At 43.6% G+C, this 13,449-nt stretch overlaps 1 protein-coding gene across 6 annotated transcripts in view; it reads right to left on the bottom strand.

The window, feature by feature from the left end:
• Window positions 1-12,704, bottom strand: part of ANKRD29 (ankyrin repeat domain 29) — a 34,352-nt gene extending 21,648 nt beyond the window's left edge. Inside the window, exons 1-4 of one of the 6 annotated variants that reach the window (XM_030012066.1) lie at window positions 12,611-12,704; window positions 7,200-7,310; window positions 5,244-5,342; window positions 2,660-2,758 (exon numbers count right to left, since the gene is read on the bottom strand). In XM_030012066.1, the coding sequence (XP_029867926.1) occupies window positions 2,660-2,758; window positions 5,244-5,342; window positions 7,200-7,310; window positions 12,611-12,631 (330 nt within the window). In that variant the 5' untranslated portion in view covers window positions 12,632-12,704. Of the gene's footprint in view, window positions 1-2,659; window positions 2,759-5,243; window positions 5,343-7,199; window positions 7,311-9,175; window positions 9,195-12,610 lie in introns of those variants that run through there. The other 5 variants (XM_030012070.2, XM_030012068.1, XM_030012069.1 and 2 more) reach the window with 5 other exon arrangements.
• Window positions 12,705-13,449: the final 745 nt, after the last annotated feature.

Raw genomic sequence — 13,449 nt, 5'->3', positions numbered from 1 at the left:
CTGTCAATGCAGTACGTTCTCAATGGTGCCTCCTGCTCAGATACACTGCTGCGCAAGTATAAGTTAGTTTCCCACCCAGCCTCAGTCTAAAAATTTGGTGGGTTACCAAAGCCCAGTCTGGAAGATGTAAGCATTTGGATTCCTCTGTCTAGATCCTCATTTCAGAAGAGCTGCAGTCCCCAAGCAAGTAAAGAGTGAAAGAATGAACATGGCAATTTCCAGGATAGGACCCAGCATTAATGATGAATCTAGCAAAGCCCTCATACTACTGTTCTGAGAGAGCAGATCCTTTCAGCAAAGAGGGCATGAACATGATAGCTAACCTCAACTTTTTAAATCAGTGTCACTTTAATCTTTGAGGGCCACAGCAGATGGGAGGCTGGTGGTGCAGCTGGGAGAAGGCACATCCCCTTGGGTTTATTTCTTGCTTATACCCTGTTTTCGTGACACAGATTCATTTTAACTCAGCTATCCTTTGTTCAGCTTCTAAGAACCTTTTCAGGCACTGTAGCTTGTGTCATACTGTGAGTGCTGAAGTGACTGATATACCTCTTGAAGAAGTGATGAGAAGGAGGGAGTGCTTGGACTGGCATGTTGGATGCTACTGGAAAATAGCCTCATAAACACATCACATGCCAGTTTTTCATGTTACATCCCTTGGGAGTTGGTGCTGTTTTACAACCAGCTTGACTGGAAGTGGCAGAAAACTATGGCCTGGAGAGGAAGCGCCACCTGCAGCTTAAAAGATACTTCAGACTGGCACATGGGCCAAGTCAGGTCTGAATTCAGAAAAGGCAGGCAGGAATATGGGGGCTGGGAGCAAATTTTCAAGGTGAGCAACAGTAGAGCCGAAACCTGCAGTTGTCCAAAGATGGAAGCCATTAGGAGTTGCTTAATGCAGGAATATTTTCTTATCATTTAGATCTTTACTCCTTTTATCTGCCCTAGTGACTCACATCAATATATTTCGCATGCTTCAAAAAAGATCATATATTGTCATGAAGGACCAGAAAATTTCAAGCCTGCTGTTCACCTTCTATGCCAAGTCTGGGCCTCTTCACAAACTCCTAGTTCACAGGCTCTGGAAAGGTTTGGTGAAAATGCTAACTGTCCCTCTAGACAGAATAAGGTACTCAGCCTCTGTCTTCCCTCCTTACCAAGTTTCCTGCATACACCGTTTTCCCTCTACAAAAACACTGCCCAATTGCACGCTGAACTGCAGTGAGTAGTCTAGGCTCTTCCTAGGCCTGGGACACCTTTGCTCCTTCAGCATGGCTTTGTGGCTTTTTTATAGGCCAGATGACTCAAAGGACAGTGTAAGTTCACTCATCCAACTGTATACAGCTGAATGTAAGATAAGATGATCCTTCTGAATCTTGCTAACTCTTACCTATACCCTGAAATAAAAGTCTGAGAAGCAGCCCTTATTTTAATGTGCAGCTTCTCCCAGTAACTCTGTCCCATGAGATCATCCAGCACTTTAAAATCCAGCAGTTGTATTTAACACTGCAACCTCCTGCATTGCCAAGTTCCACAGCTGCACTCCACGTTGTGTTAAACAGCCGCAATTTCATTCATGTTTTTGAATTTACTGATTGCTGCTGTGGTCAGAGAGTTGTTTACCACAGGCATAGCTCCCTGGGGTACTGGTATCCTACTGTATGGGCATGTGTGGATTCTGGCCACAAAACCTCAGGATTTTTAGTCCCTGGAGTGTGAGTTGAGTCTCTGATGTTCCGTCAATTCGCTTAGTGTTTAAGGCCTGTATTTCCAGGGACTCCAGAAGGCAGGTATGGGTTGAGGGAATCATTCAAATCACAGACTATAATATCTTGAAAAATTAGTTACTGTGCGGTAAAGAACTATTCCTTCTTCTTCAAACACATTGCTATGGATCCCAGGGTAAGTGACTGGCAGCTGTCCTCCCCAGATCATGGGAATGCTCCAAAATGTGGTCACATGTCAAGGGCCAGAAAATTTCATGAAAATATGTTGCTTTTGGTTCTGTTTGCTGAAAGCAGAGGTGCTAGTACTGCATTGGGCAAAGAAACTAAGTCGATGTACTGCTGTCAGTGATGAACTGCTGTTCTTAATGCTGTTCACCCCATGAAGTGTGATGTACCAGACACAGGCTCTGCTGTCTGTGCTTTTGGCTATTCTAAGAAGATTTTGAAAAAGGACCTGCCTGAAAAAAGAAACAGAAGCTCTGAGGTGCATTTCATCTTCCTGTCACAGATGGGTAAATGGGAATTTAAGGGAGGACTGAAGCCATTATACTCTTATGTATCTTATGGTGGTATGCAGAGACATCCCAATGTAGACAAAATTTCAGTCTATGCAAGAGAAGTACATATACAGATAAAATGGGATCCTACCTAACATGTACAAAAAGACCCTTTGTTCTTAAGAGGAAAGATTGATATCACTATCCAGGGACTCATCTTTGATCAACTTATGCCATTAAGTCTAGGTAGTAAAAGCTAGTCCCAAGTTAATATTTTCACAGTATGTCGCATTATTCATATTACTTAAAACATGTTCATGTGAGGAAATCCTTTTATCACCTTCCTGCTGCCATGTCATGTTTCATGTGAATAGGAAAAAACCAGCTTTGATTGCCAGAATGTATCAGCATGCAAAAATAGACCCATCATCTTACTTTATTCTTAAATTCAGTGGAGGCTCCAAATTCAAAGAGAAACTTCACTACATCATTGTGGCCTTGCTGTGCAGCAAAGAACAGAGAAGTTGCACCTGACTGTAAGGAAAAAATGGATTAAAAAACCCCAAAACACATAACACACTTGACTGAAGTCTATACATTTTGAATTAAAAAGTATTGAGCACAATCAGTTGAATACCAGCTGTAAAGACATGATGATTTTGAGGACTCCAGAGGACACCAGGTATCTTAGATCAGTTTTCTTCTCATTGCACTGAGAAATCTGTCCAGCATCATACATTTGAGTAAAATCCAAGTTTCACAAGGGGCTTCTGCACAGAGTTTCTAATATAGACCTCTTAGGATTCACTCACTTCTACCCAGTCACCAGGTAGGGAAAGCAAGCCCAGTGTGAGAAAAGACCAGTCTTGCACAACAGAGGAACAGCCAATTTGAAACCAACTCCTATTCCACCTGTTGTTACAGCCTGAGACAAATAGGAGCATGAGATGGGTTTGCATCAGGGTATGAAAAGGCCAGGGAGGCAGTTATTTGGTACAGCAGAGCTCCACCTTGCTTGACTCTCCACTGACAAAATGGGACTGCTGTTGCCTAAGTCATCCTTGTCTCTTGCAGCAGCAGATCACCATCCAGCCAAGCAGCCTTGAAGCAACTATAACCAGCCCTGCAACACCTGCTTTCCCTCAAACTCACTGAAGAACTGAAACCCCGTATTTTATACTAGTTGGTTTTATACTAGTTGTATAAAATACTGTCATTAACATGGGAGTAAATTGGGACCAAAAAAAAATGAGTATGTAAGAGTTTAATGGCTGGACAGAAGGAAAAGGGAAGGGAAGGGAAGGGAAGGGAAGGGAAGGGAAGGGAAGGGAAGGGTTCCTTTCCTTTCCTTTCCTTTCCTTTCTTTCCTTTCCGTCTTCCTTTCCTTTCCTTTCCTTTCCTCCTTTCCTTTCCTTTCCTTTCCTTTCCTTTCCTTTCCTTCCTTTCCTTTCCTTTCCTTCCTTTCTTTCCTTCCTTTCCCTTTCCTTTCCCTTTCCTTTCTTTCCCTTCTTTCTTCTTCTCTTTCTTCCTTCTCTTTCCTTCTTTCCTTCTTGTCCTTCCGCGGGGGAGAGAAGACATCAGCTTTCCCAACTTTGGACTCTCTCATCTGATGTAGAAGGTGCAGGAAAACTGAGCTACACATGAAATTCACCCCAGTGCCCAAAGCTTTTACAATAGCACTTGGCCCCTTGAGTCCATTTCAGAGCCCTCTCTCCCAGACACACTTATGAGGCTCTCACTTCCCCAAGCTTCACAACTTCAGAGTACAAGAGCATTGGTTTGAGTATGTGGATTTAGTTTCAGAACAGCGCTGTTAGTCTTTAGGGCTTAAACTTAATCTGTTTTGCTTCCTCTCTGCAACAGAGTGATTTTGGAGGATTTCAGTGTTTCTCTTTTTGTTGGCTTGCTGAATCAGTATGTCCTGAGTGATACTCAAGAGCAGCTCCATAAAACTTTTCTCAACTTTTCCTTTTGTTGCTGCTTCTCAAGCAATGTTTACCTAAGGGAAGGGACATGTTTAAATACATGTTTTGTTGAAACAGGATCCCACTGAAAGACACTGACAATCATGGTTAGTGCAAGTTTAGGCCAGTAGGTACAAAGACACTTATATCATCGAACATGGCATTCACTGACTCAGTAACTTGCAGATGTCAGCATGAGATTAATGCTCTAGTTCCAGGTAACCAAGGAAAGTGAGAAACATTGGCTTGTATGGTTAAAGCAATGAACATACTGTTGTCCTTCACTGCCTGCCACCATCCTATGTTACTGCATGCCCTCCTTAAACTGCTCTTCTATTTGGACCAGTACAACTGTCCTTACCCCAGAGAAATTCTGCTCTCTGTTTAGCCAGCACACAGACCAGAGCAGCTGCAGGTACTCCTTACAGTCATTTGCACAGAGCATGAGGGGAAGGCACTTTCCCAAAACCAGCCGCTGACATTGTCCCTTCACAAGCAAGCATGTCATGGTGTGAGAGATGTCTTGAATACAAAGCAGAGATGCAGGGAAGGGTATGGGTGATTAAGCTGTGTGATTGTTAGAGATGAGTTGGCTCAGACTAAGAGGCAGAAACTCCAAAGCACACCAAGTCAAATTAATCCCTGGGCTACCAATGGCATCCACTCCATTTTAATGACCAGACTCTGCAAATCAAAAGGTAAAGGACTTCTCCTTATCATTTATCCCATCCAGAAAGCTGTAAATTACTGTGCCAATAAGTAAAACTGCAGACGCAAAAATGCATCTCAAATGTAACTGCCCCTCACCAACCAGATATGCTGGAAATGTTTGATGAGTTATTTATAAATGTACCTCTGGCATCTCATTTTCTATTATAAACTCCAGACATCTGATTCCTTGACGTCCTCAGGAGAACAGACCCTGTTTATACATGCACTGCACAGCAAGTGACAAATAGCAACTGGCAAAAAGCAACAGACAATACTCTTCTATTATTTGTAATAAACCAACGGTCACTTAATCAATCCCTGTTTGAATGCAGAACTTCTCCTACCTCTCTCTGCAGATTGATATCTGCTCCTTGCAACACCAATTCCCGTACACAATCTATGTGGCCATAGTAAGATGCTACCATCAGAGCTGTTGTGCCAAGCTGGGAGTAAGGAAAAACAAGTCAGTACCTTCAACAGACACTTCCAGCAACAAATCAGTCTGCCTGGAAGAGACAGCACCTCTTCCAAAAAGCTGAAGGAAGCTTATGATCATTGAAAAACTTGCTCTCATTTAAAACTTACTACCAAGAATACCTTGAAAATGAGCAATTAGCAGGTATTAAAGCAAAAATATTACAGGTTTGCCTGCAGTGCTAAGGCCTGACCGTTAAACAAATATATATGCAATGATTTCACCTTATAGTCCCAAAGTAAGTGCAACAAGAATAACAAGAATATTTTTGGTTTATACACAGCATTTTTATCAGAGAATCCCAAAGATCTTTGCATCATTTCCAGAAGAATGACCTTAGACACAGGAGCTGAGTAACTTAGCTGAGTCACTTAATTCTGAGTCACAGTCAGGAGTAAGGTCTGGGTGATTGGAATGCTAATTCCCTGTCCAAACGATGAGAGCACACTCACTCTGTGATTCTTCACATTATATGAGAGAACTTTCCATACCAGAACTGTGAGTTCAGGTTCCCCCAGTACACCATGAGGTCACTGGCCCAGCGAACCAAGTAAGATTCAGGTTATATGTATGTGGTATACGGACAATATGTGGAAACCACATGCATAAGGATGAAATTCATCCTTCTAAAACATTCACACACACCAGTTCAGTTTAAAGAAGGAATGGTGACATTACAAAAATGAAGCATGCAGCCTTAATTGTACGAAAATATTTTAGTCTACAAAATTAGTAGGTCAAGATATTTTACAGTACATTGTAAAAATGCTTGATCGAGGCTAGCCTTATTTTGAGAAAAAATGAGCAGTAGTGGACCTTATTTCTTTGCATCGATCTCTGTCCTGTTTACTTCATGCCCCCATCTGAACATCCCTCCCTCCCTGTCAAAATGACACTCATAGCATCATCTCCAGAAGTACTGCAGGACAAATACTTGCCCACAGGGCAAAAATGAAAACAAAAAGATAGGTTAAAGTCAATGGGCTTAGAAAATCTCTTGCACTTTGAAAGCATTCAAAGTGAGAGAAGCTGTGGCAGATTCATGTTTCAGGTTGGAAGTGGCACTAACCCTGTACAACACAGGCACAATTCTCAGTAAGTCAGTCCCAGCATCAAAGAAACCTGGGAGCTTGTCAACCTTGGTTTTCCCCTGCTTTTTGCCATAGCTTAGTAAAATCAAGTACCTCTCCATAGGTTGTAGGCAGAATAGCAAGACATACCCATTATCTGTGTTTTCAACTGATTTCTAATCTCAAAACTAATTTCAACCCATGCCAATTACAGTAAGGAAATCCCCATGAAATCTATCTGTCACGTGTCTGGTCTCCTCTTTGCGTGGCAATCTTGCTGTGCCTTCCTGTTGGTGCCAAGTCCAGGAGATACTGGGGTGGGGGAGGAAGAAGTTAGGAGGCCAGCAGCTCTTCTAGTTATGAGGAGCTCTGCTAGCTGACAGAATCATTGCTACCTGGGCTCAGTTGAGTTGACTCTTCACCGTGATCTATTACTACAATGACATTTCCTTGCAAAGAGAAGCCCGAGGTGCTAGGATCTGTGCTTTTAATGTCAGCACCACAAATAACTGTGTAAGACACATTTTTGAGTGCTGGCAAATTCCTAACCCCTTGCCACTGATGTAAATCATCATCACGCTATTTTATCTTGAGTTTCAAACTTGCTTCCTGACAAGAGAAGGTTTTAAATCATCCGTAAGTGCCACAAGACTCTCAAATGTCTCCTGTTAGAACCCTGCCCCACCCTCGGTGCAGCGGGCTATGGAAAGCGATGTAAAACCAGTGCCGTGGGTGTAGGTGCATTGTGTGCATACGCTGTCTTTGCAGTCCACATCTACTCGCCCGCTGTTCAGCAGCAGCTGGAGGAGAGCCAGGTTTCCTTTTCTCGCAGCCCAAAACGCAGCATTGGCGAGTGGTGTTTCTTTCTGGTGAAAAAAACCAAAAAGCAGAACTAAAACATGCTGGAAGATGCACTGGACAAACACACACCGGCAAATTCTGCATTCAAGCCAGTCAAGTTTCACCTTAGTGTGCTGTTTTTTCAAAACCAGAGCATGGAAGGGAAGCTAATTTAATTTCTTTGTGCAATTAAAGAGATCAGTCTCCCTGTGCTACCTCATGTTGTTTCAGGTCTTCCCTGTGTCCATGGCAGCCTATGACTCTTAGCTTGCTCTGTAATGAGAGACGATGATGCTAGTCCAGATCCCCAGGGAAACATCACAGAAAACAACTGCTACCTGTATTGTCTGCTTCTGTGGTGGGGCTGGGCACAGTTAGAGAGGCTGAATCATCCTGCTGACATGTCCTGCTGCAGGACAGCCTCCTGGGTTTCAGGTTAGCTGTTGGCCGTCTCCTTCTTTTCTGCATATAAAGTCCCAAGACAGGAAAAGTATTGCTTATGCCTCCTCCCTGAAATTAACACCCTGTAACTATGGGTACATGAGATACCTGCTGGGTGATGCTAGAAAAAAAAAGGCTAAAATCTTGCTGTCTGTAGACTTAGGATTCAGTTACTAGGTAGACAAGGCAATATGTGAGGCAAAATTGGGAAACTCTGAAATCTAGATAACAGAGGCCACTGTTAAAACAAATTAGTAGTAATATAGTAATCTTCTGAGGCTTTCTTAGTCCTAGAAACAATGCCACAGTGTGACTTCTCCCAGGTAGGAGCAAATTATGACTGCCCAGCATAGGAGGAGGACAGCAGAAAAAGACACAGCCTTTGCTTGTGACCTCCTTATCCAATCCATGCAGGCAGCTACCAAAATGCTGCCCTTACAGGTAAGCACTGCTACGGGTGAAGTGTGGAGGGGAAACAATGCTGTGACGGCAATGGTACATATCCTAGAGCAGGCTCATGCCGCTGGTTTTTTAATAAGGCCCAAACTCACCAACAGTTCAGTAAAGCATCATTTCACTGATCGTCATCTTAGACCAAAACAGTGTCAAAAATACCCAGGGTCCTTGCTCTCCAGCGAATCCTGCCTTCAGGATAACCCAAAGAGAGTGCAAAGTGGATATAAAAGTCAATCATTCTGCTGCAGAAAACGTAGTACACCCTTCTCCATGTCTAAATGTCAATGTGCATGTGTAATGTGGTAGAGAATCAGGATTGAACGGTTTTACGGTTGATAAGTAAAATGCACACATAGAGCAGTTTAAAATTCCTTCCTTCACTGACACGCAACTAATAAACCTCACAGAAACCAGCAGACACAAGACCAATCCTGTGCGAATCTATCCCAGATCTGTTGCACTGAGCACTTTCCATGGGTTGCATTTTTAATATTCATAGATTGGAAAATTGGCAGCTGTTGGAGATGAGAGAAATTTCAACCATTCAATAAATCATAAGACACTTCCTATAAATTGATAGCGATGTTTCTTGTACCAGCACACATAGGGGCAGGAGTCTGAAAAATTTAGGAAGCACAGTAGGCTAAATTCTGATCTTCCTTTTACAGCTAATACATTTCCCCTGGTGAATCTGTAGATAACATCAATCAAAGTAGAGCTAGCAGTTTATACCCTCCTTGCTAGCAATGCAGTAGTGTTTTCCCCATCTTTACCCTTACAACCACTAAAATTTTACGTAAAAGCAAACAATTGACGTAAACACACAGTGGCCCATATTGCCCTTTTTGCTCTGATTTATTAGGCAGATATTTATTTATAAAGCTGGTAGTTAGGAAGTATTGGCTTATTCTCTTTATGATTATGATATTCAGTGGAAAGCTATTGCAAAAGAATGATATTTAGACCTTACAGAATGGGAAATCAAATTCCTTACCTTTTATTGTCTCACTCTATCCCTTAAAGTTTTAGAAAGCTTTGGGGTATGGTAATATATGCATACAGGAAAAGGTTTATTTCATCCAGCCCAGTTTTCACTACAAGGGCACAGTAGCAATGTGACTGCATCTTATTATGCCTATCATGCAACAACACCTTTATCGATCAGGTAGGCAGGAACTGAAATTAATATTCAGGAACTCTTTACCTGCTTTCATCAGTTTACATGAGGAGACAACTAAGTTGCCAGTGTTACCCTAGTCTGGAAGAAGAAGTCTAAAGTCTTTAGCCTTATGAGTCATAAATGCCTACTTCTTTTTTTCCCCTGTAATTCTTACAGTAGCTCTCCAGCAAAGTTGTCCTCATACTTTGGATCAGACCCAAGGAATGGAAGAATTCTCCAGTGCAGCAAGGACACGAAATCAGGTTTTTCCCAGTGGTGCTTTTGACCCAATTTGGAATACTGCTATCAGTACTTGTACTTCCCCTTGTGCCCCCACGTTGCTGGGGATTCCTTGTATAAAAGTAGAGTATAGAGCACACTTGGACTATCAACCATGCAGTGATTAGATAAAAAAAGCAAAAGCAAACACAAATCTGAGCTGTTTTACCTGCTAAGATGAATGGAATGTGCAAAATCATTCAGATGATCTGAGCACCCTACAAGGACAGCCTCAAGGAGTACCATGTGGCAATTTCTCTCTTGCTTTCAAACCAAGGATTTATACCTCTGTGCTCTCCATTTTCAGGTGATATCAGCAATACTGACATCACTAGTAGGCAAAATGTAAGACATTACTTTGGGATTAATAATCTGATTAACTGAGCAATAAATGGGTTTTAAACTGCAGGATGTGACATAAGCCTTGACAGCTGTTGTTCAGTTATGAACTCAATCCTGTCTCATGAGATACTTCTTAGGGAGAGGTAATGTTGAATTTCAAGAGATATGATTTTCATGTAATTCTTAATATAAAGCTAGTCTGCTCTTAACGCCTCCTTAAAGTAAACAATTGATCCTCAGCATTGACAGTCTGGGAACAGAATGCAATAAATGTTTGAGAAAGTGATTAGCTAATAGCTTTGGTGAAAATGACACGTTTCATTATATCATTTGCTCCAGCATCAGAAACTTTCAGGATACAATTTCCTCTACTTCATCAAGACCTCTAAAGCATTATTTCAAACTCTGGCTGTGCTGTTAATTTCAATTGTTTATATGCTTTTACGAGAGCCCAAAGATGAAAAGCTGGCGTTATATTCATGCTGTGCTGACATCAAGTAAAAATACTTATTAAAAAATGGCCTAGAGGAAAATACATGTTATAAATCTGACAAGACCATTTCTATGCAGGAATACATAAAAAATAAAATGTGATAGTGTACCTGTATGTGTCATCTTAGGAATATAGAACGGAAAAGTATCATTTAAATGCTGTGATCAGCAGCTCCCGCTCCCTACCCTACCTTTGACTTGCTGTTTGCAGAGAAGGGGCAGGTCACAGTGGGATAACAGCTGAGGAGGAAGAGTGCAGTTCTAAACAGTGATCTTGAAGATGACAGAAAAGAGGTGATAGGCAAAGAGAAAGAAAAGAGAGGAGAAAGAGAACACTAGCCTGGAGGCTTGTTCCTTGTACTGTCAAAATACAAGAAAATTCCCTTTTCATGCTCAGTTTCCAAACCAGTCCTAATGGAAAGGAGGAACTGAGTAAAAAGTTTTAAGAGGAAAAACTGGAAATCACGATCAAACTTGACACAATGGAAAATGTTAGTGGGACTTAGGAGGAAACAGGGAGGACTTTATTAGATAGCACTAAATCCTACATGAAGGATCCTGATAAAAAAGAAAGGTTCTTCAAGATACAGATGTAAGTTTAGACAGGCAAAATCTGGTAGAAGAGAGGATATTCAGGTGTATAGACAGTGACAAGAAAAAAAAAATATGCTACCTCATGGGTAAGTAGGATAATAAGATGGAAACATGAATAGACAGTGGCAGAGACAGTAGGAATGCAAGGTAAGTACACAGTCTTCTGAGAGAAAGAGAAAACGCCAAGCAAAAAGACACAGAAAGAGAGAAAGGAGAGGGACATGGGGGCTGCAATTCCCCAGAGGGATAGGGAGCAGGTAGTGAGCTACCTTGAACAGGAGTACTTGAGGGAATAGAAAGCAAGAAATAGGACACAGAAAAGCAGCTGATTGGGACAGAACAGAAAAGAAGACCTGAAGGACAAGGTAAAAAACCAAGGAGGCCAAAAAAGGAGAAGGCGGCAAGAAGAAGGGGCTGGCACCACCAGGAACATGGGGCTAGCATCCGTTAGGGTGGATCCTTGTGAGAAATGAAGGTGGGAAAAAACTCACAGAGACAGAATGGAGGCACAGAAGATACTAAGACTAAGAAAAAAAAAGCAGGCAGGAGACCAACGCAGGACCAAAAAGGGGATGACCACAGAGATTTCGCCAGCCAGTGTAAGGCTGAGCTGCACCGTGAGCAAAGGTACCCTGCTCCCTGCCACCACAGGGCTTTAACTGTGGGTGGGAACCACCTGCTGCACCACCATTGAACTGACCCCATGCCACCGGAGCACCGGCACTCCGGGGGGGAGGCACCTTGACGGGAGTGAGAGGCAAGTACAGGGAATAATCCATCAGATAAAGCAATGGCACACAAACAGCACGGCAAAGGACTGGAACAGAGCCGGTGATCAATAAGAGAGGGGCAAGCACAGCATCCAGAAAGCGCATAACGGAGGAGAAGATGTACATCTAGCGTGAATATTACCCGTTAGCATCAGTAAATTGCTGCTTGCTTCCCTCTTTGCCAATTGATTTTATTAATCCTGTCCTCAGATTAAAAAACAGGCTATCTTTTGAAAACGACAGCTCTTGCATGGTTTTGGATGGAAGAAGTACAAATAGCGACACGAATCACAAACAGAAAAGGGAACGAACCAGCCTGGCTTCAGTGGCCACCACAGCCCGAAACGAAGAGCACGGATAAACGCTGCCTCCCAGCTATTACACAACCAGCAATACCAGAGATGATCGGAAAAGTGCGGAGGAGGCTCCCGCCTGCACCAAAGCCCACAGCGCTGAGCCTGGCCGCCCTAAAGCCAGCGTAAGGCTTCATGGAGGCTCGCCGTTTATGCAACACCAACCACGGGTCCTTTTGGGGGTGTCAGCTGTGGAAAGCACCGGCTCCATCAGCTGCCACCGCAGCACTCCCGGGGCACCCCAGAGCCCGGGAAGGACGCTTCCGTTTTCTTTCCTTCCGCCCTCAAACACCCCCGTTTTTCCTAAAAAAAAATAAATATTAAATAAATCCCTAAATCCAAGAGCGTGACGGAGCATTTCACGGGCTGCCGGCACGGCAAGCACAACGCGGGAGGCCAAACGCGCATCCCCCCGCCCCTCTCCCCGGCGCCCGGCTCACCTTGAACGACATCCTGCACATCGCAGCGCTCCGCCTCCGCTCCGCGCCCCTCCGCGCCGCTCCGCGCCCCTCCGCGCCGCTCCGGGGCTGCGCGGGGCCGGGGCGGGGCCGGCGCCTCCCTCCCGCATGACTTTACGCTCGTGAGTTTCTGGCTGTTATTCCCCTTTAAAGGTTTTTTGGGGGTGAGGGGAGAGTTAGGGATTATTGTTGTTGTCGTTAGTATTATTATTTTTATTATTATTATACAAATCAGTGGGCACGGCTACCCCGCAGCCACCCGCACCCCCTGCTCCAGCAGCAGTACCCCGAGAAGCAAGACCCCACGGTGGGGACCCACACTTCTCGGCCGCTGGTTCAGACCTATAGATGGAGCCTCCGTTGCTCAGAAATAGCACTGAAACGGGCGGAAACCCAGGCACCCCCACCCCAGCCCGAGTCTCGTCACGGAGCTAATGCCACCTCCGTGGCACCTCTTTTGTATTTAACAGCCCTTTCCCTTCATGTCTAGGAAAAAACTGTTAAAAGGTATCGTTGTGAGTATACCCACGCTGCAGCTGCACAAGCATGTGGGGGTGAGCATTCCCTCACCTTGCGTGTATCCAGCTATCACCAACACTACTACCTCCCATGGGTGATGTGCTCTTGTTAGAAAGACAGTAAGTTCTTAAGGCCTTAATTTTAAGGCTTTAAAAATGAACAACCATAAAGCCAATGCGTGTCCTGTTTTGCCTGGCTGCCGCAGATTTCATTCAATGTCTGCGTGACATAAAGTAGGCAAAACAGGGCATGCTCTGGTGGGAGATTCCTGAATTTCTTTGCTATTGTTGGTTTAAACGGAG

The sequence above is a fragment of the Aquila chrysaetos genome, chromosome 4, assembly GCF_900496995.4.
Source record: "Aquila chrysaetos chrysaetos chromosome 4, bAquChr1.4, whole genome shotgun sequence".
NCBI classification, from domain to species: Eukaryota; Metazoa; Chordata; class Aves; order Accipitriformes; family Accipitridae; genus Aquila; species Aquila chrysaetos.
Note: the sequence above shows the minus strand (reverse complement) of the source record. Positions and strands in the feature narration are given on the sequence as shown.